General features: G+C 41.8%; 1 protein-coding gene across 1 annotated transcript; it reads right to left on the bottom strand.

Annotated features, from left to right (window-relative positions):
- Positions 1-7,934: 7,934 nt before the first annotated feature.
- LEPROT lies at positions 7,935-23,894 on the bottom strand. Its single transcript, XM_030324223.2, has 4 exons — positions 23,792-23,894; positions 19,247-19,322; positions 13,430-13,616; positions 7,935-11,777 (listed from the first exon to the last, which is right to left on the bottom strand). The coding sequence occupies exons 1-4, from the start codon at positions 23,805-23,807 to the stop codon at positions 11,661-11,663; spliced, it is 396 nt and encodes a 131-aa protein (XP_030180083.1). The 5' UTR covers positions 23,808-23,894; the 3' UTR covers positions 7,935-11,660.
- Positions 23,895-26,260: the final 2,366 nt, after the last annotated feature.

Genomic DNA, 26,260 nt, shown 5'->3' with positions numbered 1-26,260 from the left:
CCCGCGTCAGGCTCTGGGCTGATGGCTCGGAGCCTGGAGCCTGTTTCCGATTCTGTGTCTCCCTCTCTCTCTGCCCCTCCCCCGTTCATGCTCTGTCTCTGTCTGTCCCAAAAATAAATAAAAACGTTGAAAAAAAAAAGAGAACACAGAAAAGCCTTCCTGACATTGCCTTCATTCGTCTTCAAAATTCAGTCACTACAGTTCAGGTACAAACTGCTACTGCCTCAACCATCTAAGAGGGACGCTTACTCCCTTCCTTAGCAATGGCCATGACCTGGTCAGAACCCCAACTAACACATCCCTTCCTAGATAGATCAAGAGCTATTTTATTGGCACTTCTTCATTCTCCACCTACAAATGCCAAAGGTAGCTGGAATTTTGTTTTTAATGAAAAGAAAAATCACTGCAGACTTATTCTACCAAATTTAAAAACATATTATGAAGCTATACATTTTTATAAAATGTGGTACCGGTTCAGTTCGGGAATACATAGAAGTCAAAGAAGAACAGAAGAGAAAATCTAGAAATAAGATAGGTGGAAATAAATTTTTATTCTATATGAAAGGTGATATTTGAAGTTGAACACATTACTTAGCCAACTTGTTAACCAACTAAGATACCTGGTAAAGAGATACCAGTCTTGCATCCTATCATTTACCAAAGCAAATTCTAGGCGAGTTAAAGATAAATGTATCTTTAATGAACCCATAAATGCTTTAGGGGAATGTATTTTTCTTCTCTTGAAATAGACAAGAACTTTCTTTTTTAAATTTTATTTTTTTATTTTTTTTTTTAACGTTTATTTATTTTTGAGACAGAGAGAGACAGAGCATGAACGGGGGAGGGGCAGAGAGAGGGGGAGACACAGAGTCGGAAACAGGCTCCAGGCTCCGAGCCATCAGCCCAGAGCCCGACGCGGGGCTCGAACTCACGGACCGCGAGATCGTGACCTGGCTGAAGTCGGACGCTTAACCGACTGCGCCACCCAGGCGCCCCGACAAGAACTTTCTTAGAACACACACAAATTCAGATCTTCAGGGAAAGAAATTAATGTATTTGGCTACACAAAACTCAAAAGGTTCTGTGGGTAGGAAAATTACATAAAGTTTAAAGTCACAGAACTACCTTTTTAAAAAATGTTTCTTTCTTTATTTACTTACTTATTTAGAGAGAGAGAGAGAGAAAGTGTGAGCAGGGAAGGGGCAGAGAGAGATGGAGACAGAAGATCCCCAGTGGGCTCTGTGGGACAGCACAGAGCCCAATGTGGGGCTTGAACTCACGAACCAAACTCACAAACCGTGACATCACGACCTAAGCCAAAGTGGGCTGCTCAGCCAAATGAGCCATCCAGGCAACCCAGGACTACATTTTGCTAGATGATTATGTCATTTAAAAAATGCATTTGCAGAATAGAAGAAAAACAATACTTTGATTCTAAATATGTATAGAATTCTTACAAATCCATAAAAAAGAGAAATTCCCTGGGGCGTGTGGGTGACTCAGTCGGTGGAGCATCCCACTCTTGATTTCATTCAGCTCAGGTCATGATCTCACGGGTGTGGGATCAGATTGGGCTCTGCACTGAACGTGGAGCCTGCTTGGGATTCTCTCTCTCCCTCGGCCCCTCTCCTCTTCTCTCCCAATCACACCCTCACTCTCTCTCTAAACAAAAATTAAAACATAAAAAGATAAACGCCCTAAAATACATGTGATTCACAAAAGAAAGAGAATAATAAGTATGAAAAACAATTCACTATCACCAGTTTTTAAATGTATGTTCCATTTAAAATAACATTGAAGTTGGTTTTTTTCTGAATAAATTAGTAATTCTTTTAAAATAAGAAAACACATATTTTTGCAGGGGGAGAATATTCTCAAGAACTGCTAAACAAAAGGGATGCCTGGATGGCTCAGTCGGTTGAGCATCCGACTTCAGCTCAGGTCATGACCTCACTGCTCGGCTCATGAGTTTGAGCCCCACGTCAGGCTCTGTGCTGACAGCTCAGAGCCTGGAGCCTGCTTCAGATTCTGTCTCCCTCTCTCTCTGCTCCTTCCCTGCTTGCGCTGTTTTCTCTCTCTCTCTCTCTCTCTCTCTCTCTCTCTCTCTCTCAAAAATAAGTAAACATTACAAAAGATTAAAAAAAAAAAGAACTGCTGAACAAGAAGATGATTTGGTACCACCAAAAAATGCATATACTTTTCAACCCACCTTAGGGTTTCTGGAAAAGCATCTTAAAGAACTAATTAAGGATGTGTACAAAGATTGACTTGCCCTCTGAACCCTTGCTCTCTTTCTCATCTTTTTTGGGTCTGAACTACAATGGCTTCACGCCACCCTATCTAAAGCCACAAGGCCCCACATTCTATTTATCTGCCCTCCCTACTATATTTTCCCCACCATAGCACCTGTAGATTCATGACCCTCTCAGGAGTTTTCCTGGTGTAATCTGAAACCAGCCCCCCTAATGCAGAGGGCAGGGAGAGACCAAAGAAAGAGGCAGCCACTTCAGGTCAGTAGGTGGCAATTTTAATGATAGCAAAGGGAACTTCCATAAAGGGTTGTCTTGGGCAGTAGCCAGAGAAATGGATCCCTGTACCTGACCTTCAAATCTTAAAAGCTTATAAAGAGGCCCTAACTGGGCTCGGTCATGTATACTGTGTAGGTGTTTTCAACATCACATCACCATCTCAAGGCTATGTCCTTGGAGCAGCCACTGGGAGCAAGGAAGGCAAGTGGAACCCACATCCCAAGGGAAGGGGAGGGAGTGAGGAGCCTCCAAGAATCCGGGTCGAGCTTATGGGTCAGTTGTGGTCATGTCTTTTTTGATCATGTTCCCCAACAGCACCTACCATATATTTCATTTTTTTTATCTAGTTTTAATTCTTCTTCCCCTGAAATATAAGTTCTATATGGGAAGTATTTTTGTCTGTTTTGATCACTATTATGATCAGGGAGTGTCCTAAGGTTGGTGGGGTCTGACACTTACACAATTTTGGGTCCTCCTTTAAAAAAAAAGAAGTGTTTCAAAAATAAAAATAAATTTTAAAATTTCAAATTTAAAACAATCTGAGAAATGAGACAAATTCTACAAAATCTAGAAAAGTGACAACACAGGTTTAAATTAAAACCCCCTCATAAATTGAATTATTCTGGTGTTAGCTGGATTCCTGAAGATCTTTCCCCACAAAGCCAGGGAATAACAGAATAATACTATTTTTGTATTTCAGAGAGTTCACTCATTCATTATATTTTGCAACTTTATTGAGATATATTTCACATACCACAAAATTCACCTAAAGTATACAATTCGTTTTTATTTTTTCCCTCTATATAATATAATTTATTGTCAAATTGGCTTACATACAACACCCATGCTCATCCCAACAACTGCCCTCCTCAATGCCCATCACCCATTTTCCCCTACCCCCCCCCACCCCACCCATCCTTAGTTAGTTCTCTGTATTTAAGAGTCTCTTGTGGTTTGCCTCCCTCCCTCTCTGTTTATAGCTATTTTTTCACCTTCCCTTCCCCCATGGTCTTCTGTTAAGTTTCTCAAGATCCACATATGAATGAAAACATTGATAATCTGTCGTTCTCTGACTTATTTCACTTGGCATAATATTTTCCAGTTCCATCCATGTTGCTGCAAATGGCATGATTTTATTCTTTTTCATTGCCAACTAGTATTCCATTGTATGTATAAACAACATCTTCTTTATCCATTCATCAGTTGATGGACATTTAGGCTCTTTCCATAACTTGGCTATTGTTGGAAGCACTGCTATAAACATTGGGGTACTTGTGCCTCTATGCATTAACACTCCTGTATCGTTAGGTAAATTCCTAGTAGTGCTATTGCTGGATCGTAGGGTAGTTCTATTTTTAATTTTTTGAGACACCTCCACACTGTTTTCCAGAGCGGCTGCACCAGTTTGCTTTCCCACCAGCAGTGCAAGAGGGTTTCCCTTTCTTCACATCCTCGCCAGCATCTGTAGTTTCCTGATTTGTTCATTTTAGCCATTCTGACCAGTGTGAGGTGGTATCTCATTGTGGTTTTGATTTGTATTTCCCTGATGACAAGTGATGAGCATCTTTTCATGTGTCAGTTGGCCATCTGGATGTATTCTTTGGAAAAGTGTCTATTCATGTCTTCTGCCCATTTCTTCACTGGATTATTTGGTTTTCAGGTGTTGAGTTTGGTAAGTTATTTACCGATTTTGGATACTAACCCTTCATCCAATATGTCATTTGCAAATATCTTTTCCCATTCCGTCAGTTGCCTTTTAGTTTTGTTGATTGTTTCATTTGCAGTGCAGAAGCTTTTAATCTTGGTGAGGTCCCAATAGTTCATTTTTGCTTTTAGTTTCCTCGCCTTTGTAGATGTGTCAAGCAAGAAATTGCTGCGGTTGAGGTCAAAGAGGTTGCTGCCCGCTTTCTCCTCTAGAGTTTTGATGGTTTCACGTCTCACCAATTCAACAGTTTTTAATAGAGTTGTGCAAACATCACCACAATCCATTTAGAACCACTTCATCAGCCATGAAAAGTTTGTACCGCACCTAGCAGTTGATGAGACATTTAGGTTGTTCCTACCTTTTATTCTTTGTTTGACTGTTTTTTATGATTTTTGTAAATTGAGATGAAATTCAAGTACCATGCAATTCACCATTTCAAAGTACACAGTCCAGGGCCGCCTGGGTGGCTCAGTCAGTTGAGTCTTCAACTCTTGATTTCGGCTCAGGTCATGATCCTAGGGTCTGGGACTGAGTCCCCACATCAAGCTCCATGCTGAGCGGGAAGCCTGCTTAAGATTCTCTTTCTCCCTCTCTCTCTTTCTCTCTCTCTCTCTCTCTCCCTCCCTCCCTCTACCCCTCTCCTCTGCTTATGTTAATTTTAAAATAAAATTTAAAAAACTAAAAAATATATACATTCTAATGACTTTTAGTATATTCAAAGAGCTGTGCATCCATCACCACTGATTCCAGATTTCCATCACCTCCAGAAAATTCTGTGACCACTAGAGTCATTCCTCATTTTCCCTTCCCTCAGTCACTGGCAACAACATGCCTATAATTTATTTCTATGGATTTGTTTATTCTGGACATGTCAGGTAAATGGAATTATACAATATGTGGGCTTTTGTAACTGCCTTTTTCCACTTAACATAATGTTTTCAAGGCTCATCCATGTTGTAGGATGTATTGGTATTTCATCTCTTTTTATGGCTGAAAATATTCCACTGTATGGATATACCACTTTATCCACTCATCAGTTGAGAAACATCTGGATTGTTTCCACTTTTTGACTCTTACCAATAATGCTGCTATGAACATTTGTGTACAGTCTTTTGTATGATGTATGTTTTCATCTCTCTTGGCAATATACCCAGGAAAATGGAATTTCTGGGTCATATTGTAACTCAATATTTAACATTTTAAAGAACTGCCAAAATCTTCTACAGTAGTTACACAATTTTGCATTCTCACCAGCAATTTATGAGGGCTCCAATTTTTCTGTATCTTCGCCAATACTTGTTATTGTCTGTCTTTTTTATTTTAGCCATCCTAGGGAAGTGTGAAGTGATATCACACAGTGGTTTTGATTTGCATCTCCCTGATGACTCATGATGTTGAGTATTTTTTTTTCATGTATCTATTCGTCACTTGCCTATCTTTGGAGAAATGCCTATTCAGATCCTTTGTTCATTTAACTGGATTATGTGTCTTTTTGTTATTAAAGTGAGATGGGAGGACACTGGGGCAGAGGAGTGACATCTGCTTTACATTTTACAGGCTCACTCTGACTGTGGTGTTGAGACTAGTCTGATGGAGAAATCAGGCAAAAGCAGGGGACCCAGCAGTCGGGAGACTAGTGCATTAAGCCAGGCAAGATATGATAGTGTCCTTGAACCACAGTGTTAGCAGTGATGGTATAAGAAATACTTTGACTCTGAACACATTCTGAAGCTAGAAGTGACAAGATTTCCTGATGGACTGCATGTGGGATGTGCAATATGTTCTGAAACGCTTCCAAGCCTTTTGTTCTGAGACACTGAACCAGGGTGTCTATAGTTTGATTTTGGACATGCTGGGTTTGAGATGCCTGCTAGGCATCCGAGTGGAGAGATTGTGTTGGCAGTTGGTTATACAACTCTAGGGTTTAGAGAAGTCTGGGCTGGAGATTAAAATGTGTGCCAGTTGCCTACAAAAGGTATTTAAAACCACGAGACAGCATGAGCTCACCAAGTCAGTGAGTACAGATACAGAGGATGGGTTTTTGTTGCATAAATGAAGTTTACTCCTTAATGTATTTTATACATATATAAATTAAACTTCCAAATTAAATTTGTGGGAAGTGTGTTAATCCTGTTGCTCCCCATGCCACTAATTAGCCCTCAAAAATATGTTTTATGTGACATCCTGCATATATCTCTGATGTGTCTTAGGGCCCCACCTTCAAAGAGCCTGTGTATTTGCCCCAGAACCTTCAATGTCCCCTTACTGTTAAGCTATAGAAAAAATAGGAGATAAATGTTGATAAATGTTGATAGGAGGAATATGGCGATAAAATGTGTTTCTTAACTGCGAGGACATACTACTGAAGCAGAAACATAGATGCATTTATGCTTTAAATTATTAAGTGAAATAGTTATCCAGCTCAGGTTGAGTTGACGGTTTAAAGCTATTCCGAGGATTAAAAAAAAAAAAATGAAGGCACAACTTTTGATATAATAATATCTAATAATTAGAGTGTGTGACACATCTATAATTACCCAAATTTTGATAAAGAGATCACCAACAATAAAGATACTGTGCAGCCTCAAGATTAGGACCACTTTGCCTACATGGACAATATTGAACAGGGATAATTATTTCAAAATGATCATCTATTAATTTTGCACTATGCCTGATGACTACATAGAAATTAAAAGGAATTGGAATTCATTCTCTACAAAGTTACACGTTTTAAAAAATGTGGGGTAAGTCTTGAAATTTAAATTCTTCACCAACTTTAGTTCTTTTTTTTTTAAACAGACATTTGTTTTCTACTTCTTTTTGCAAAAACTGATAACTTCAGTGGAAATTTTTAAGAGCCATTTTAGGAAGTACAAAGGAGAAGATAACTTTCCAATTACAATTACTGGACAAGACCTTTTTATTCACATTTAGCTAACAAAAAACAAATAGGAAAGTGTGCTGTTTTTTGTTGTTGTTTTTTTTTTAATCTCAAAACAGGAGATGCTGATAAATACCAGGTGCGTGATTTCTCCAGGCACCCATTCCCAGCCCCAGAGGAATCTCCATGCATCCAGTGTGCTTTCTAAATGAAAATGCGTATGTACAAACCCTTGGACCAGAGAAGTTTCCTTGGGAACTGTGCTTCTTTTTATCGGCATTTTATAGGTATGTTGGTATTATTAAATTTCTACTAAAACTTTAGCTTTACACTTAGTTGGGCGAAACAAAGAAATAACCAGCTCCGTTTGTCACCTAGCTGCCTAACCCCCACCCCCCCCACCCCGTGAGAAAGACACCAGCTCTTCCCCAAACGTTCGGTGCAAAAGGATACATTACTCCTTAAGTAGTATTTTACATCAGTTCATTCTTTTTCTGTAGTGCACAAAAAAAGACTCTTCAGGGTATGTACAGCGTGTTTTTAAAGTATCAAGTGCTCTCTCTTTTCCAATACAGCGAATTATTAAGCACGCCTCGACAGCCACGTCTCCCCACAGGATTGTGAGCCACAACACAGGTGTAATTAGGGCCTGGGTTCTTTCCAGTTTGTGCATATGCCTGGACGGCTTCTCTTCAACCGCAGTAAGTACAGGCTCAACACTAGTCACATGCACGTTAAGATTATCCAAACAAAAACACTGGGGAAATCAATCTGCTAAAAATTAAACATTTTAATTTAATAACGTACATAAAAGTCTTTGTGAAAGTATAAATAACAAGTTTTATTTAAAAAATAATCGTCCTCATCATACATATATAATGCAACCTAAAGCAGTCCTGGAGATCGTTCACATCATGTTTGGGGGTTACACGTATCACTGCTCTATTCCGGTAGCATGGCCACTACAAAGCACCTTGTGATTGTAATAGCATAATGAGCTATTATGCACTGGGATTTTTGCAAATAAGGTATTTCATGAGGCAGAATGGGGAAAAAAAATTAAAACACACAAGTTACATCCATTTACAGAAATAACAATTTCTAGTTGTGAACTAATTACTATGCTTGGAAAATGCTAGCATCCGTATAAAATTTGGTCAAATTATGGTGCAAAATCTGGATTTTTTGCAAACTTGTCATATTTTTGTGACATCTCCTAAGCATTTCCCTCAGAGCATAAGGAATGGTATTAACTTAATGAAACGTTGTGGCCTCTAGAAGAGTCTTCATGAAGGGAATACCTCAGAGGTAAAGATTTCTTGAGGACTGTAAGAAAAATCTGTGAGTCCACAAGTGGAGGAACAGGAACAACCATGAAAAGTACGACCAGCTGAGAACCCACCCAGAGGAAGGGGTGAGGAATGAGAGGTTTGCCCCTAACCCATATATTACCCTTCTATAAACTGCTGGGATGCTTTTTCACTGTACTTGGAAACACTACCATTTTCTGTGAATGAGCCGTTGGGTTCCAAGGCGTTCCCCTGCAAAACTGCAGCTGCCACAGGCGTGGTCACTACACACTGGGGGCACTGGTAAGGGCTCCAGATGAGGGGGAGATGAGCACAAGTCCTCCTTTCTTTCTGGGAAAGAGGTAGACCAGACTGCTTTCTTCTTCACACTGCACTGTATCAGCTATAATAAGAAAATGGACTGGGTAGAAGTAGAGAGGTGGGTGATCTGGGAAAATGAGGAGCCCCAGGAGGTGGGGCAGGCTGGGAGGAAGGCCCCTTGTCAGGAGAGGAGGCCAACAAAACTCAAGGGAATGTACTTGGACCCCAAGGGCATTAGGGGATGGAAAGTGCTGCAAAACTTGAAGACCTTTGTTCTTAGGAAAAGAGGTGGAAACTTCCGCTTTCCTTTCTCCACCCTGTCCACGCTACCCTGTTTCCAAGACCCAAAACTCAGGCAGGTACCTTGAGCATTGTAAGTCAACTACATCAGGGGTTAGCCTCCCTCAGAAGGCTTGGCCTGGCACTCAATCACCAACCTCCCACTTGCTGTGCGCAAGTGTTTCAAAGTCTGCCTGTAAACCAGTTGTGTGGAACATGATAAAGAACTTCCTCATAAGATTACTTACTTGTCAGCAATTCTTTATGTGTATTCTTAGTTTTAGAATGTAAGCAATGTGCTTTGAATCTCCAAAATATTTTCTATGGCATACAGGAAAAAAAAAATGAACTTTTTATAAGGAAAAAGAAATGCCCAACATGTGTGTCATCAAAAGGAAACTTCTGTATTGTACATTCATAGCAATACTTCCCACTGGCATTTATAATGACACTTAAGCACTAAAAATAAATGTTTGTTTTCAGACACAGAGCAAATCCAACAATCTATCACTTCAATAAACCATTCCATTATTAGGGAATGGCTACAAATATTCTCTATGTGTACTTTATATCATTCTGGAAGTACAATCAAGAGGCAATGCTTTATTTAAGGCTACATATTAAGGCTACCTGGGTTATCTGAAATCTGAAATATGTATAAGCAACAAAGATACTTTTGTTAAAGGGAGTATAAATTAAACACTATTTCCGTTTTAGGAAAAGAAATGCTATTACAAGCCAACTAGACATTCAAAATGATATCTTAAAATGTACTGCTATTCCTGTATTGCTCAAACTACCCATTTCAGAACACCAAGAGATTCTTACTTTATTTTTTTTTTATCTTTTAAGCAAGGCTACATCAGAATAAAGACTTTTGAAATTAAACTTTCTTTTGTGTTAAAAGAGAAATTTATTACAATAAAGTAAGTGCAAGTGTTATTAAAAACGCTGGCTAAAATTATAAAGTGTCTATATAATTTTTCTAATTATAAATATTGGAAATAACGTCAACAATTCTATATGCACAAAGAACTTTGAAAACATAAAATCAGGTGATGGGTATTGAAGAGGGCATCTTTTGGGATGAGGACTGGGTTTTGTATGGAAACCAATTTGACAATAAATTTCATATATTAAAAAAAAAGAAAACATAAAATTATGCACAAGGCCACAATATAACTGCACATTATCCTTTTAGGTTTCGCTTTTATCTTCTCCTAGTCCCAGATCATTCCAGAATACGAAAAGATATGCTAATTCCTCAGATTCCAAACTTCAAAATTTTAGTGTTTTCAATGCGTGTAAGTTATCACACATTAATAATCCTTTAAAATCATTGTATTCTCATCAAGTGGTTCTAGTTCCCATATTTTTCTTTACAGATCTTGGACCAAAAGTTGAGCTAGAAAAACTGACTACAGGATCTAGCGTGGCACGTACTCACAATGATTCACTTAAAAGTGGCAGAGGGGTTTTATACATATATATAAAAAGATCTACAAGGCATGAAAGACAGTAAGTAGCGTCTTTGGGCACCCTCTGTTTGCTTACTTGGCTCCTGTTCCTGTAGGAAGGAAAAGTCAGAGCCGTGAGGAAGTAAAGGCAAATCAGAACTGCTGGGAGTGTGTTGGTTTGGAGGGGGGGTGGAGGTGGAACGCAGTACAGAGAAGGAGCTGGGGAGAAGTGTGTGATTATAAAGGGAAGTTAGAAAGTATTACCTATCTGCTCTTGCCCCCCTGCTAAAGCAGGGACTGGTTCCAGCCTGGCCTCCTTCGGTACAGCCCAGTTACTCTGTTACCTTGCAGTTATTCTGTTTCCCCAGCTCTGTGAAAAGAGCTATTGCCTTTCAGACAGTGAAGACATAACTGTTCCCTACTGAGAACAATTCCACAAATGTGAGGAACAATACAGGTTTGGACATTTCACAAATACCAGAGAGACTCTGAAGTAGGCCTCAACATGAAGGCAGGTGAAACAATTTTTACAAACGAGCAGCTAATACCCAGAGAGGTTAAGAGGTTCGGCCAAAGGGAAGACAAGGACACTAGAGGTGATACTTATTCCCCTGTGACAGCACTTGTCAAACTTTAATGTGCATGTAATTCACCTGGGAGCTCATCTAAAATGCACTGGATCTGTTGGCGGGGGGGGGGGGGGGGGGGGGGGGGGGGGGACCTCTGATTCTGTATGAACTGGCTCCTAAGAGATGCCAGGTGCTCTATGGACCACACTTCGAGAGGCAAGGGTCTACAGAGCCGCTCTGTCTCTCTGGGCCACAAGTATATCTTGGAAGTCCTGAGTAAAACAGACTTGCTCCAGTGCTGTCTGCTTACCCACACTCATCCCCAGGCAAAATATGTAAATGCATCACACAAGTGAATGGCTGTGTACAAGACTGTGTTAATATATCTTCTGAGAGCACCATGACTATATGAAGAGCCAAACAAATAAAATAATTCAACTTGAGTACATGGAGAGGTCTATTAGCTGGAAACAAAACTGAGCTTTCTCTCCTGTAGTCCTTCTTACAGTGAACATGATATAAAGGTATAAAAAAATAGCATAGGAAATTTCATAGTAAAAGGCCACATGTGCACACAAATACATATAGCATGACTTCTAAGAAATAAAATGCAATTTATCAGAATAAAGTGCTACCACTGCTCCCAGCTAAAATCATCTCCTCTTCCAAACACAAGGAAAAAACCTTGAATTGTCAGGAAAATGACTGCATTGCCTGCCAGCACAAGGCCACAGGCTCCCCATTTGATCTGAAACACAAGGAAAGAGGATTAAATCTTTACTTTCTTCATATCATACTCTTTGAAAATCTGTTATTTTCTGCATTAGAATCATCCAATGAAATATTACATAAAACTGCTAAAAGGCTTAATAACCTAACAGGCAGGAGACAGTGAACTATTCAGTAATTAGCCTAATTACTTCGTGATGCTTGATAATTAAGTCTGTATCATCCTTATCATTTTCCCCATTAGACATATTTCTCAACATGTTTTCAGTAGACAATGATTGCCTTAAGTAAAATAAAAGCACCCAGAATATAAAGGGTCTAATTATAATACCAGGTACTAAAAGATCTATACCCATTGCCTCCTTTCAGGAAAACAGGAGTTGCAGAGAATTATGGATTGGTCTGTTTCTTTTCTAGGCAAGAACAGACTTTAAATAATAATCTGCATACAAATGAAAACAGCTTCCCAGCGTGGCAGATGGTTCTACAGAGGCGCAGTAGGGGATGAGAGTACCCTCTAGTGGGCATTTTGTTTTAATTTAAGCAATAGAAAGAAAACATCAATGTAAGTTTCTTCATAAAACAGAAATCCTTACAGCCAAACTTAAATATTAGTCTACAGCACAAGGAGAGTAAGGTCTTGAAGATTTTGCATTCAAAAAGCTCCAATGCTTCTCATCTAAATAGAGTTCAAACTGGCATAGCATTCAAGAGCCTGCGCAAGTGGGCTTCCCCAACCTTTCTAGCCTCCTTCTCAATCACGTCCTTTTGACTCCGCCATATTGAACTGCTATTTATTCCACATATTGCATTTTCACACTTGGGTGCCATTCCATAGAACAGCCTTCCCTACTTGAATCAAAACCTTATTTAGCCTTTGAGGCCTACATCAAATGCCAGTTGGAATTTCTCTCTTCCTGGTGCTCCTATGGTGGTGTGATCATGTTTCAATTATCACACATAATACATTCATAGTATACTTACCCATCAGGCTAGTTTCTGTGCCTCTGGGACACAGACAATGTCTGGCTCTTATTCCTGGTATCTTACAAATAGCAGATGTCCCCAAGATCCAATGCCCCAAATAAGAGTTTCATGAAATTGAAACAGTATGTAGTTAGGGGGAATAAAAGCAAGTAGCATGAAAAGCAGTGAATGTTAAAAAAGAAAGAAGTGAATAAATTATACCCACAATGTGTGTTTTGGAGACAAAAAGAAAACAATTATACTGGATATGAAGATGGCATCTTATTCACTGTATCTTCTTGTAACCATGTAGGTGTCCCTTAAAATATGCCTATAGTATTGAGTTGGAAACTGTGTTCACGATCCTATATGCAGAAGAATTTGATGTGATGTTCATTTTGGAACCAGAAAAGCATTGCTATTACATTCTCTGTGGATCGCCCTAAGAGGCAAGGATTTGATAAGCACAATTCCAGAAAACAGTTTAAAGAGCAAGAAATCACATGCCCTGGCTAAAAGTTGTAAGAGAGACAAAGAAAGCATTCTGAAAACATAGCCAAGGCACCGATAGGGAGATCTAAAATGGAAAAGAGAAACTACAAACACATCTGGATTTGAGAATTAAGCCTAAGCAATGGCAGTGAAACTGATGTTCTGAAGTAAACTCAGCAACAACCGAGCAAAACAATAGAAAACAAAACTTACCACAGACACACGGGCAAGAATAACAGGAAATCCAAAGGCAGAAACAACAATTCCAGTAGTGAAAAAATATGCCAGCTCCCGACAGGCACTACTTGTGGCATCAGAGTCATACGTTGCTCTTTTGGCAATGAAATGGGGGATGGGAGAGATGGCGTGAAATATCAGGACAAACAAGGGCCAGTAAACGCTGTCGGATGGACCCAGAAGAAACCCAAAAAGAAAAGTTATGGTTACATTGTAAAGACATGCTGCCATTTCAAAGTTAGAATTATCCTCAGCGTCTAGGTCAAACAATTATTAATTTAATGGTCAATGCTCGTACATGAGATGATTTATACCAGGAACAGGTAAGGTGCAATGATTAAAAATTACTAGTCCAGGGATGCCTGGGTGGCTCAGTCAGTTAAGCATCCGACTCGCGGTTTCGGCTCAGGTCATGGTCTCACAGTTTCATGGGTTCAGGCCCCTACATCAGGCTCTGTGCTGGTAGCGTGAAGCCTGCTTGGAATTCTCTCCCTCTCTCCCTCTCTCCCTGCCCCTCCCCTGCCCGTGCTGTGTCTGTTTTTCTCAAAATAAATAAATTTTTAAAAAATTTTTTAAAAATTACTAGTCCATTAGTATGTCGATACCTTACCCTGTGTTAAAAAAAAAAAAAACAACTACACAATGTGTAATCAAGAATCTTTATTGTTTTCTGTTATTCCTGAGCTGTAATTTCTTGAAGGCAGAATCTTCACTCAGTCACCTTTGCTTTCCCTATAGAACGCAACACAGTGCACCCACTTAGCACCCACTAACTCAACAGAGATCTTCTGAGTGTATACACGTTGGAAACCCTTCAGTGGCTTAGTAAAACCCAGATTCCTTTCCCTGGCCTACAAAGCCTTCCATGATCTGGCCAACTTCTCCCATTTGCATTATGCCATCTTCTCTTTATATACTCAGTCAGTAGCCACGCCAGCCTTTTTTCTGTTCCTGAAACACTCTGAGCTCATCCCCATCTTAGGGCCTCTGCACTAGCAAACCCTCTGCCTGGAATGCTCTCCTCCCTGTCTTCTCGTTGGCTGGCTCCTTCTTGTGCAATCTAAGCTGAGAGGCCTCCTAAAAGTGGCTTTCCCTGATCATTCAATTTTATTTATTTTTTATCGGAGTATAGTTGATGCTTTAGTTTTTGGGGTACAACACAGCGATGCCGACAACTCTATGCAATATGCAATATTCACAAGTGTAGCTGCCATCTGTCCCCATACATTGCTATTATGATACCACTAACTATATTCCCTATGCTGTGCCTTTTATCCCTGTGACTTAGTCATTCCATGACTGGAAGCCTGCATCTCCCACTGCCCTCACATTCTGCTCAACCCCAATTTGTTCTCTTCAATAAATGGTAGTAGGAAAACTGAATAGCTACATGCAAAAGAACGAAGCTGGACCACTTTCTTACAACGCACACAAAAATAAACTCAAAATGGATTAAAGACCTAAATGTGAGACCTGAAATCATAAAACTCCTGGAAGAAAACACAGGCAGTAATCTCTTTAACATCAGCCTTAGAAACATTTTCCTAGATATGTCTCCTCAGGCAAGGGAAACAAAAGCAAAATCAAACTACTGGGAATACATTAAAATAAAAAGCTTTTGCACAGTGAAGGAAACCATCAATAAAATGAAAAGGCAACCTACTGAATGGGAGAAGAGATTTACAAATGATACATCCAAAAAGGGGCTAATATCCAAAATATAGAAAGAACTTTCACAACTCAACACCAAAAAACACCTACATAATCCAATTAAAAATGGGCAGAGGACCTGAATAGAATTTTTCCAAAGAAGATATACAGATGACCAACAGACACATGAAAAGATGCTCAACGTCACTCATCATCAGGGAAATGCAAATCAAAACTACACTGAGATATCACCTCACACCTGTCAGATGGCTAGTATCAAAAAGACAACATGGGGGCGAGGCGCCTGGGTGGCTCAGTCGTTTGGGTGTCCGACTTCAGCTCAGGTCATGATCTCACGGTTCGTGGGTTCAAGCCCCACATCGGGCTCTGTGCTGGTATCTCAGAGCCTGGAGCCTGCTTTGGATTCTGTGTCTCCTTCTCTCTCTGCCCCTCCTCCACTTATTCTCTCTCTCTCTCAAAAATAAATAAACATTAAAAAAAAAAAAAAAAGACAACATGGGGGCACCTGGGTAGCTCTGTCAGTTAAGCATCTAACTTTTGACTTCGGCTCAAGTCATGATATCACAGTTCATGAGTTTGAGCCCCATGCTGGGCTCTACACTGACAGTGCAGAGCATGCTTGGGATTCTCTCTCTCCCTCCCTCTGCCCCTCCCCTGCTCATTCTTTTCCTCTCTCTCTCTCTCTCAAAAATAAATAAATAAACTTAAAAAAAAAAAAAGACAAGATATAACAAGTGTTGACAAGGATGTGGAGAAAAATGAACCTTTATTCACTGTTGGTGGGAACGTAAATTGGTGCAACCACTGTGGAAAATAGTATGGAGGTTCCTCACAAAATGAGAGTTACCATATGATCCAGGAATTCCTCTACTGCATATTTACCCAAAGAAAACAAAAAAGCACTATTTCAAAAAGATATATGCACATCTATGTTCACTACAGCATTATTTACAATAGCCAAAATATGGAAGTAACCCAAGAGTCCATCAACAGATGAATGGATAAGGAAGATATACATGGAATACAGAATATTACTCAGTCATAAAAAAGAACAAGATCTTGAGACAACATGGATGGACATAGAGGATATTATGTTAAGTGAAATAAGACTGACCATCCATTTTAAATACTTCAAGTTACCCTTGAGCACATCACCCTCTTGACTTTTTGCCAGCATTTATCCCTATTTGATATTTCCTTGTTTATGAGAACAAGAATCTAATTTGTCTCAATCAATCACCATTTATCCCCAGGGCCGAGATGAGGTATTCCATTACCACTTACTGAATGAACAAAATGAATTTTAAGTATGGAAATCATAAAACTAAATATGCTTACCAGTACAAACTTTAGATATACTCTAATCTTTATTATAAGACATAATAATACCATAATGCAAAAAAGTTTTCTTCCCAAATTTTAATGTTTTGTATTTATTAAAAATTGTCATCTGCTTTTCAATTACATTTGCTCTATAAATACTTCAAAAATATTTTTCTCCATCAGTCAGATGTTTATTATGCTTCATTCCTTGAGAGAAAAAAAAAAAGGAAAGTCTCTATTCACTTTAAAATATCCACATCACAGTAATACACGGAGGGCCACCCCGACAGTCAGCACCTCTAAGCAGAAGTTGTGACAAAGCTAGACTGTAATGAAAGCTTATTTCAGCCACAGATCTAGGAGTACGGGATGGCAACCAAAAAGCAAGAAGGGGAAATGCCCTTCATCAAGAGGACTCAAGATGTACACACTGAATTCTAACTCCTAATTCTAAACTATAGGGATTATAGTGGGTTTCAAGAATCACCAAATAATATTGTTGAAGGGGCTGTTAGAGATTATCTAGTTCAAAGCCTTTATTTTACCAGTGAGGAAACACAGATACAGAGACAAGAAGAGGTCTGGAAGAGACCCAGCTATGACCTGACATGCCCACAGCCAGGAGCTCTTAATTATTAACTTCCTAGAATATAGTGAGAGTTTTCTGTACAACAATCTAAGGCACTGTGTTCCCACTCATAGTAAGCGATCAATATTCAACTATGAGAACTATTAATGTAGAAGCAACCTTGTTTACATACAAAATTTGGGTACTAAATATACACTATTCAGAAAACGTGTAGGCCAGAGATTGGCAAACTTTTTCTGCAAAGGCCAAATAGTAAATATTTTAGACTTTGCAAGTCACAGGGTCTCTGCCTCAAGTACACAACTCTGCCCCTGTGGTGCAGAAGTGGCCAGAGATGGTACATAAATGAATGTGGCTGTATTCTGATAAAACATTTAATCTCAAAAACAGGCATCAGGCCACGTTTGGCCTGTGGGCCAGTTTGCTGACTCCTGATGTACCGGATAATCCTGGGTCACCATCATTAAATATAAAATTAATTTCTTTGTAGTACCAGTAAATGGCTCGTTTTTTTTAAAACCTTATAGAGATCTTAGAGAATTAGAACACCTGGATTTAGAGTTGGTTGTAGAATAATGGTCAAGAGAGTGAGAACATGAGTCCAATCTCTGCCACTTAATGCTGTGTGACTTGGGTTAAGTCTTTGACCACGCTGGGCTTTTGTTTCCCAGCTAGAAATGAGGATAATACCTTATATCCTTAAAAACCAGACTCTGGTAACAGCTGCAAACACTCTGGACAAATAGAAGTTATTGCTTACAACCGGCTCCCTCTTGTGTTTAGACAATCTCTGGCCAGGACTGGGGTGAGAGATCTGAACTCATCAAATGTCCCAACAACTAGCTCCAGCTGGTTTAAGTTAGTCCCAGCATCTCCTGTGCAGTTAGACGCTCAACCAATCACCTGGGAGGCATCCCAGAACCCTCTCCCCCTGCTGAACCCTGACATCAGTTAACAAAACCTGTTAGTTCTGCCACCTAGATCTCTCTCTTTCCTTTCATTTCATTCCTACTGCCACAGCCCGACATTTTGCTTGCTTTATGACAGTAGTGCCCTACTGCGTGTCCTGAGGGCAGTCTCAGCACCTTGCTATCCACTCTTACATTTTGGCCAGACTGACTTTTTTCAAACAGAAACCCCCTAACCCTCCAAACCTATTCTCAGGATATTTTTCCAGCTCCTATGGCTTGAAGTGTAAAATCTGACCTCTTTTACATGACATACAGTGCCCTAAAAACTGATTGACTCTACATCCTTGACCAACCCTTCTATTGCTCATCCCAGCTACACTCTATGCTCTACCATAATGAACCACATGTGGTTTCCTGGAGAGTCTCTATGCCTTAATGTCTGTGGGCCTGAGCATATGACTTTCCCACTGCCTGAAGTCCTCCTTCCCCAGTTTCTGGCATGGCCTGCTTCCTTATTTTCTTTGCATTTCTGCTCACAAGTCACCCTCTCAGAGAGGCCTTCCCTGACCACCCTCTCCCCAGTCTCTGTGCCCTTTATCATTTATTCTTCATAACATTTCTACCTCTGATAGAATGGACATTTTTAAATCTGTTTAGTGTCCATCTCCCCCATTGCAACACAGACTCTAAGAGAGTAGGACCTTTGTTCTTATTTCTTAATCTCCAGTTCCCATAACAGTGGCTGGCATGTGGTAAGCACTCAACCAAGAGTTGTTGAATAAACACATTTTGGTGAATGTTCCCACTGCCTGGAATGCCCTCCCCTAACTCATCAGCCCCACAAACTCTTATTTAGACACAAAGTCTCAACTTAAAGACAACCGCTTCTCTGCAGCCCTGCCTGACTCTCCCAGAGAAACTCAGATACACCTTCTCAAAGCTCTCCGTGTACTGTGCACATGTCTCCACTACAGCTGTCATCTTCTGGACTAGACCGACGCCTGTCTGCCTCTCAGGCACAACTCAAATTGCAAGCTCCTTGAGGACAGGACTGTATCTTTTCCTTTTTATATCCCCAGCGGGTCCAGAGTAGGTGTTCAAGAAATGCTTACTAAATGAATACATCAAGTCTAAAAAGAGCTTTTCTCTGCACAAATATAACTGACCCACGAATGGACCTGGACTTCACTAACTCATTGGTTAGAGCCCGGCGCTAAATTCACTAAACTTGCTAACACTCACAGGAACAGTGACAAACGCACAAAAACAAGAATAGTTCTTTTTGAAATGAACACTTACCCATAATCTTCTAAGGCACATCCCAGCATAAGAAAAGTCAGCCCAATAGCCCCACTGAAGGATAATGCCACAAGAGCTGTGAAAAATAAAACCAAGAGTTAAAAGGTCCCAATCAGTGGTTGCCAGGACCTGAGGGAAGAGGGGAGGAATGGGAGTGCCTACTAATGGGTATGGAGTTTCTTCTGGGGCATGGGGCGGGGTTGTGTGTGAAATGTTCTGGAATTAAATGGTAGCGACGGTTGCACAAACTTGTGAATAAACTAAAAACCATAGAATGTTCCACTTTTAAAAGGTTAATTTTATGGTATGTGAGTTATATCTTAAACAAAAACATTCACTTAAAGAAGTAAAAGGTTCCCAATTTACGCAAATGTAGTGATTCATTTCATTAGTTGACATCACATTTGACTAGCAAATGACTGCCTGTGTCCACCACTTTAAAATCACTAGGTGAGAAAGGTCTCAAGCATTTTCCAACCCCTATCTAATATATAAATTCCCTCTATTTGTCACAAGAGGCCAACCAGCTTGTCTGCACAACTCCAGTGAAGAGAACTCACTACTGCCTGAGGCATATCATTTCCTTCTGATAGTATCTAAATGCTGAAAATCCTTTCTTCAAATTATATCCAAAACTGCCTCACTGTAATATATATATGCCCTTTGATCATTCTGTCTCTCCCAACCCCAGTACTTCAAGTATTTGAAGACTACTTTCATGTTTTCATAGAAAATGACTCCCAAGTAGTATCCACCAAATAAAATATTTATTCCCTACATCTGTTCAACACTAATCGCTGAGGGGGTAGGAACGTTATTTGTCCTTGTCATGCTGCTAAGTGGGAGACAGAGTATCAAGGCTGTTAAAAAAAAAATCCTGAGCTCTGAGTCACCAATACGGGTTCAAATCTCAACATTGCCACCAATTGGCTGTGTGACCTTGGAGAGAAACTGAACCTCTTTCAATCAAATTTCTCACCTATAAAATGGGAATAATGGTGCCACCTTATCAAGCAGCTTATGAGAAGTAAAGGAGATAATCCATGTGAAGTGTTTGGCAAAAGAAGGTGTTCCATAAATAAATGCTGACTGATGAAGGTACTTGCTCATTTTAGCAATATTCTTTGCTAAAGGTATAAATTCAAAGCATCAGACACAATTTAGCCAAATTTTCTTCTGAAAAAAATCCCTAATACTCACAATTAGTCATTCACTAAATTAATTAACATTTTGATTGCTTCCTTTTACTTTAAGAGATTTAGGGAGACTGTTTTATAGGAAGATGCGAAGGTGCTTTTTAAAAACATCTGGAAGTATACAGACGTTAGGGCACAAGACTGCCAATTTTAATTTTTGTACTCTTCCATGTCGTACATGTCACTTTTTAAAGAAAAATGTACAAAAGGAACTTTTCGCATATTGTTTCATTACAGATGGTCTTTTCTTGGTTGGCACTATCCCTTCCCTGTGCCTGACCTTTTGTATCACTCCCTTCTTCAAAGCTAGGAACCAGAGACCTCTTCTTTCCGGTCTGTGACACCCATCTCTCAAGGTTCACAAATATCTCCAGTTGATTGATTCTTTTTTCTTTTTGGGGGGAATCAACATCCTCTGCCATATTTTAAAGTTGGAGCTAACAAGGAATCCAACTTCATTTCTTTAGACTGTCCTTCTGCTGAGACATTGCGTTTGACCCAAAGTTCCCTAGTATGATGAGGGCCCAGCCACATCTGATGCTGCAGCCCAGAACAGGTCCTGGGACCTAGGCCTGCACCTCCAACTCCAATCTGGACTTCTCTGCCCAGGTAGCCAACAAGGACCTCAAAGTCGACATGTATAAAACCCAAACATCCCACCCTCTCCTTCCAAACACATTCTTCCCTTTAAGTTCTATCCTGAAAGACCAACCAACACTATCATCACCTTCTGTCTTACAGAAGATCACCAAGTTAAGGTGACTCAACCTCCCAAGTGTCACTCAAAACCACCTCTATACACTGAATGAGCGTGTTCCCTCCCCAAATTCATGTTAAATCCTCCTGCCAATGTGATGGTACTTAAAGCTTTTGGGAGGTGATTAGGTCATGAAGGTGGGACCCTCATGGATGGGATTAGTGCCTTCATAAATGATACCCCAGAGCTCCCTTGCCCTGTCTGCCATGTGAGGACACAGTGAGATGTCTATGAACCAGGTAGCAGACATTCACCAGACCCTGCATCTGTTGGCACCTTGATCTTGGACTTCTCAGTCTCCAGAATTGAGAAACAAATGTTTGCTCTATAAGCCATCCAGTTTCCAGTATTTTTGTTAGAGCGGCCCTAAAGGACTAAGATACCCACCCTCTTCTCTTGAACCCTCTACTACTGCCCTGGTGCATGCCCTCACCATCTCATGCCTGCCTCCAACCTTGATTCTTCCAATCCATCTTCCACACAGCAGACAGCGATCTCTCAAATACACAACGCTGGTGTCACCCCTTCACAGCCACTTTCACAGCCTACGAGTTGATCTGGCACAATTCTCCCCACTTGGAAAAACTGTCCTTGCTCCCTCCTTAGCCAAGTGACACCTTACTGATTTTTTTAGATTTAGATTTAGATTAGATTTAGATTTAGATTTAGATTTAGATTCAATTCAAGAACTGCCTTTTTCTCCCCAGAGCAGGGTTAAGTTATCCCATCTGTGTTAGTTTCCTGGGGCTGCCATTAACAACGTACTACAAACTGGACCGTTAGAACCACAGAAGTTTATTTTCTCACACTTCTGGGGGCTTGACGTCTCTAATCAAGGTATTGGCAGGACCATGCTTCCTCTGAAGGCTCTAAGGAAGAATCTTTCCTTGCTTTTTCCTAACTCGTGGTGGTTGCTGGCAATCTTTGATGTTTCCTGGCTTCTAGCTATATCAGTCCAATTTTTGCCTCTGTCTCCACACAGTGTTCTCCCTGTGATTCCATGTGTAAATTCTGACCCCCCCCCCTTTTTATAAAGACCCTAGTCATTGGATTAGGGCACACTCTAATCCAGTATCATCATCAAGTTAATGATAACATCTGCCAAGACTCTATTCCCAAATAAGGTCACATTCACAGATACTGGAGAGTTAGAAACTTGAACATACCTTTTGAGGGATACAATTTAATCCGTAACACCATCTTTGTGCTCCTCCTGTTATCTAAGGACACCCTGGACACTTCAACAGTAATATTATCATTTCCAGTTTTGTCACCCAAAAATAACTTTTATCTTTTTATCCCAAGTCACAGGCATACAATGGTCCCTCAATCTGTAAGATAGTTCACCCCTTAGTGAACTATCTGTAGCTTCCTTCCCTTAGTCCTTTTCCATTTCATGGTCTTCCTTTTCACTACATCACAATTTCTAACACATTCACACATAAACAGTATCATTACTTGATAGTTTCTGGGCATGACTAAGCACAGCGCAGTCCAGTACTGGGATACTATCGGTCACCCCTTTTCTGCATTGTCTTCAAATGGACACGTTACACACTGGACACTGTCCAAGTAAATCACATTTACTAAACTGATGGTGAATATAAAAGTCAGCCAGAAAAAATGATACAATGTGTCTGCTAATAGCTCACATACTCAGATAAATTTCAGAGTGCACACACATGCATGCAAGTATATCCTATACATGTTTATAACAGATGTTGATTAACTAGGAAGATCTTTGGTTACCAATTCCAAAGATGGAAGTTAACTCCAACATAGAAACAAGTTACACTACTCTATTCAAACATCAGAAATCGAATGGTTTCCTACCAAAATAACAGGAAGCCTTCCAATAGCCTCTCCTACCGCTGCCATCCCCCACTTCTCTCAAGTCATACAGATAAGGGAAGCGGCGTTCTTGGTACCTCCTTTTTCAACTGCCCCTGTAGTTGAACACTCTCTGTACAAACACTGCTTTCTTGTCTGTCCATAGATGAATAAACACTAAAGAAAGCAGCGATAACATTCCACCCAATCTATTCTCCACAATTATGAGAAATACAGCATTTCCGTGGGCTTTCTGTTGCCTGCAGTCAACTCTGCCCAACTAGGAAAACTCATCAGTACCGAAAGCATTAAGAACCCCGGGGCCGAGAAGACTGGAGACAATGGCTGCTCTAGAAGAAACTGGAAACTGCGGAGCGGCAGGAAGAGGGAGGAGAGGCGTCAGGGTGGACATGTCGGGAAATGGAAACCCAGTCCGTTTAAAACTGAGCAGAGATGGGGACGGGGGTACGCTCTGAAGTACTGAGGAGCCTAGAGGTGATGCTCCTGGTCTACCCGGGTCTCCAAGAAGGGCACCGCTCCTGGCTCGCCTGGAAGGTCCCGTAGAGACCGGCAGGAGCGTGCAGACCAGTGAGGTTCCACCCGCATCCCGCGGGGCGAAGGAAGAGGGTGAGCGCTTCCTCCGCCCCCGGAGAGAAGGGGAGAGCAGCAGGCTTGGGGGAGGCCGTTCCCCGCCCCACGCTGAGAGCGCAGCTCCAGGCTTAGCCCGGGACGGCGGCGACACCCCACCGCAGAACCAGCTACCTTTAACGCCCGCCATGTCTCCCGAGCTGGGGCCGCGGCTGCTTCCGGCTTCCTGCCACGGCCGGCCGGCCGCCCAGACCCGGCCCGGGGTCGCACCACGGGCCCCGGGCCCGCCCCTCCACGCAGAACCCCGCCCCTCCACGCAGAATCCCGCCCCTCCACGCAGAACCCCTCCCCTCCACGCAGAACCCCGCCCCTAACGTTTCCGATCCTTCCCGCCCCGCCACACAGAGCACGCCCCTGCGGGTTCCAGCACCTACAGCCCCGCCCCCATAGCCCCGCCCCTGCTGGTCTCATCTCCGCCTGCCACGCGATGTAGAGCCCCGCCCCCTGCTCGTCCAAGACCCAATTGGCAGAGCCCCGCCCCTGCCTGTGCCGTCTCGGCCAGCCCTGCCACGCAGAGCCCCGCCCCTTGCCTGTCGCTATTCCTACCTACCCAGCCACATAGAGCCCCGCCCCTGCTTGTCCAAGCTAGCCACGCAGAGCCGGGCCCTTGCGGGTCCCTGTGGGCTCCAAGTTTACTCCAACCACGCACAGCCCCGCCACTGCCAGTCCCGATTACTCCCTGACACGCCACTCAGTACCCCACCCTGAGGGTCCCGATCGCCTTTTCCCCTCCACTCAGAGCCCCGTCCCTCTAGGTCCTAAGCCCACTCCCCCCAAGCAAAGCCCCGCCCAGATCGTCCACAACTCCTCCCCCGGCTCGCAGAGCTCCGCCTACCCCGTGATCCTGGTCCTAGGCTTGCCCCGGAAATGCACTCTCAGCCTGTAAACCGGGTCTTGTTCCCGGAGCCTTTCTCCCAGATCCTGAGCCCTACGCATAATCTCTTAACCTGCCCTACACCCATCCTTTTCAATCTGTCGGCTGGGGCCTCCGCTCCTCCGGGACTGCTGGGTCCGCGGGCCAAGACGCTCCAAGGCAGCCAAACCAGTGCAGGTCCTGAGCTACAGAGGCCCAGCAATCGCGGTTCCTGGCTGCAAGGAATCTCGGCCTTAGGGTGGAGACCGAGAAAATGGGGAGACGGAAGGGGGGAAATTACAACCGGTAGCGAAGGAAAGGACACTCGTTTACTGAGCAGCACTTTTCTCTGAGCCCCAAGATGCTTTTGTGTGTGTGTGTGTGTGTGTGTGTGTGTGTGCGCGCGCCTCCCCGTCTGCGTTTCCGAGGCTGTGGCTGCAGCCGGTTTAGCTGGGGGTGGGAACACCAGAGAACAAGTCCGTAGAAGACCTTTCTGCGAAGATGGACTTGCCTTGCTTAATATGAACTTTAGCACTTTTCAAACACTCGTTTTCTCTCTTACACCCTGGTTTATTTAGAGACACAAAGACCAATAACCTCTTTTGCTCCTGAAGCTTTCATGAACCTTTAAATAGTTATTATTCTTACACCTTGGGACCTCAAAGTCTGCAGGTAACTAAGACCAATTTAAACCTCAGAGGGCCATTTTGTACTTACTCTTCCTCACGGGAATAGAGAGTTTCTGTCTTGGTGGGGACAATCTGGAGGAGATCTTAAAAGCCATTTGATCCAAGTGCTTCATTTTACCTTAATGGAAAGAGGCTCAGAAAAGGTAGGGCTTGCCAGCTTTTTGGAGGAGGTTGGGTTACAGGCCACTTATGCCTCATTGTAACCAGGAACTACTGCCCCCTTTCTATTGCTTTTTCTTAATTTTCAAAGAGACTGAAAGATAAAGGGGTTCCTTTGGCTGCTTGAGAAGTACAAATTCTCATCACCGCCACCTTTCAGGATCCCCATTAAGTTTACTTTTTCAAAACTGTACAGTCAACTATTATTGTCTCAACATGTTTACCTATGAGTTCATTTTTCTAGCCCCTACCATATCTCGTCATAGATGGAAGGTAGTTATTAAAAACATTGTGTTGCTAATACCCGGCTCATTGCAGACCCTTGCAGATCCAGAATTACATTGTACTCTGCTTTGTAGCCTGCAATCTACTCAAGATCCTTCAGAATGTCTTTTTCCCGCTTTTGAGTATTACTCCTTTCTAACAGCAGTGAAAGTATTCAGGGGGAACTGTCTGTCAGCCATATGTTCCTTCACTATAATGCCAAGCCTGTGAGCTGCTCTAGCAAACTAATCAAACATGAGGAGGAGGTCCTGGGAACCTCTGATGTATAGCCAGTCCATCAGAAGTACAGGTAATAACTTGCCAGAGGGCAAGGTGTGGGGAGAGGGCACTGAGCTTCCAAGCCCTCTCTAGGTGTGTCCCCTCTACCCACATTCCCAGGTGTTTGCCAACTGGAAGCTCTCTGAACGCTGTCCTTTTGGGTTTTCATGGAGGCTTCATTACATAGGTACAATGGATTAAATCATTGGACATTGGCGATTGAGCCAACCGCCAGTCCCTCTCTCCTCCCCAGAGTTCAGGAGGTAGGACTGAAAGTACCAATCCTCTAAAAATGTGGTTGGCTCAATTGGCAACCAGCCCTGATCCTTAGGCGATTTC

The sequence above is a fragment of the Lynx canadensis genome, chromosome C1, assembly GCF_007474595.2.
Source record: "Lynx canadensis isolate LIC74 chromosome C1, mLynCan4.pri.v2, whole genome shotgun sequence".
Classification (NCBI taxonomy): Eukaryota; Metazoa; Chordata; class Mammalia; order Carnivora; family Felidae; genus Lynx; species Lynx canadensis.
This window is presented reverse-complemented; position numbering and strand designations above follow the sequence as displayed.

Coding starts and splice junctions, on each gene's coding strand:
- LEPROT (XM_030324223.2), bottom strand. Junction 13,617..19,246: donor TGTGCCTTAGAAGATTATGG/GTAAGTGTTCAT, acceptor TCCATCCGACAG/CGTTTACTGGCCCTTGTTTG. Junction 11,778..13,429: donor TTCTTGCCCGTGTGTCTGTG/GTAAGTTTTGTT, acceptor CTTGTGTTTCAG/ATCAAATGGGGAGCCTGTGG.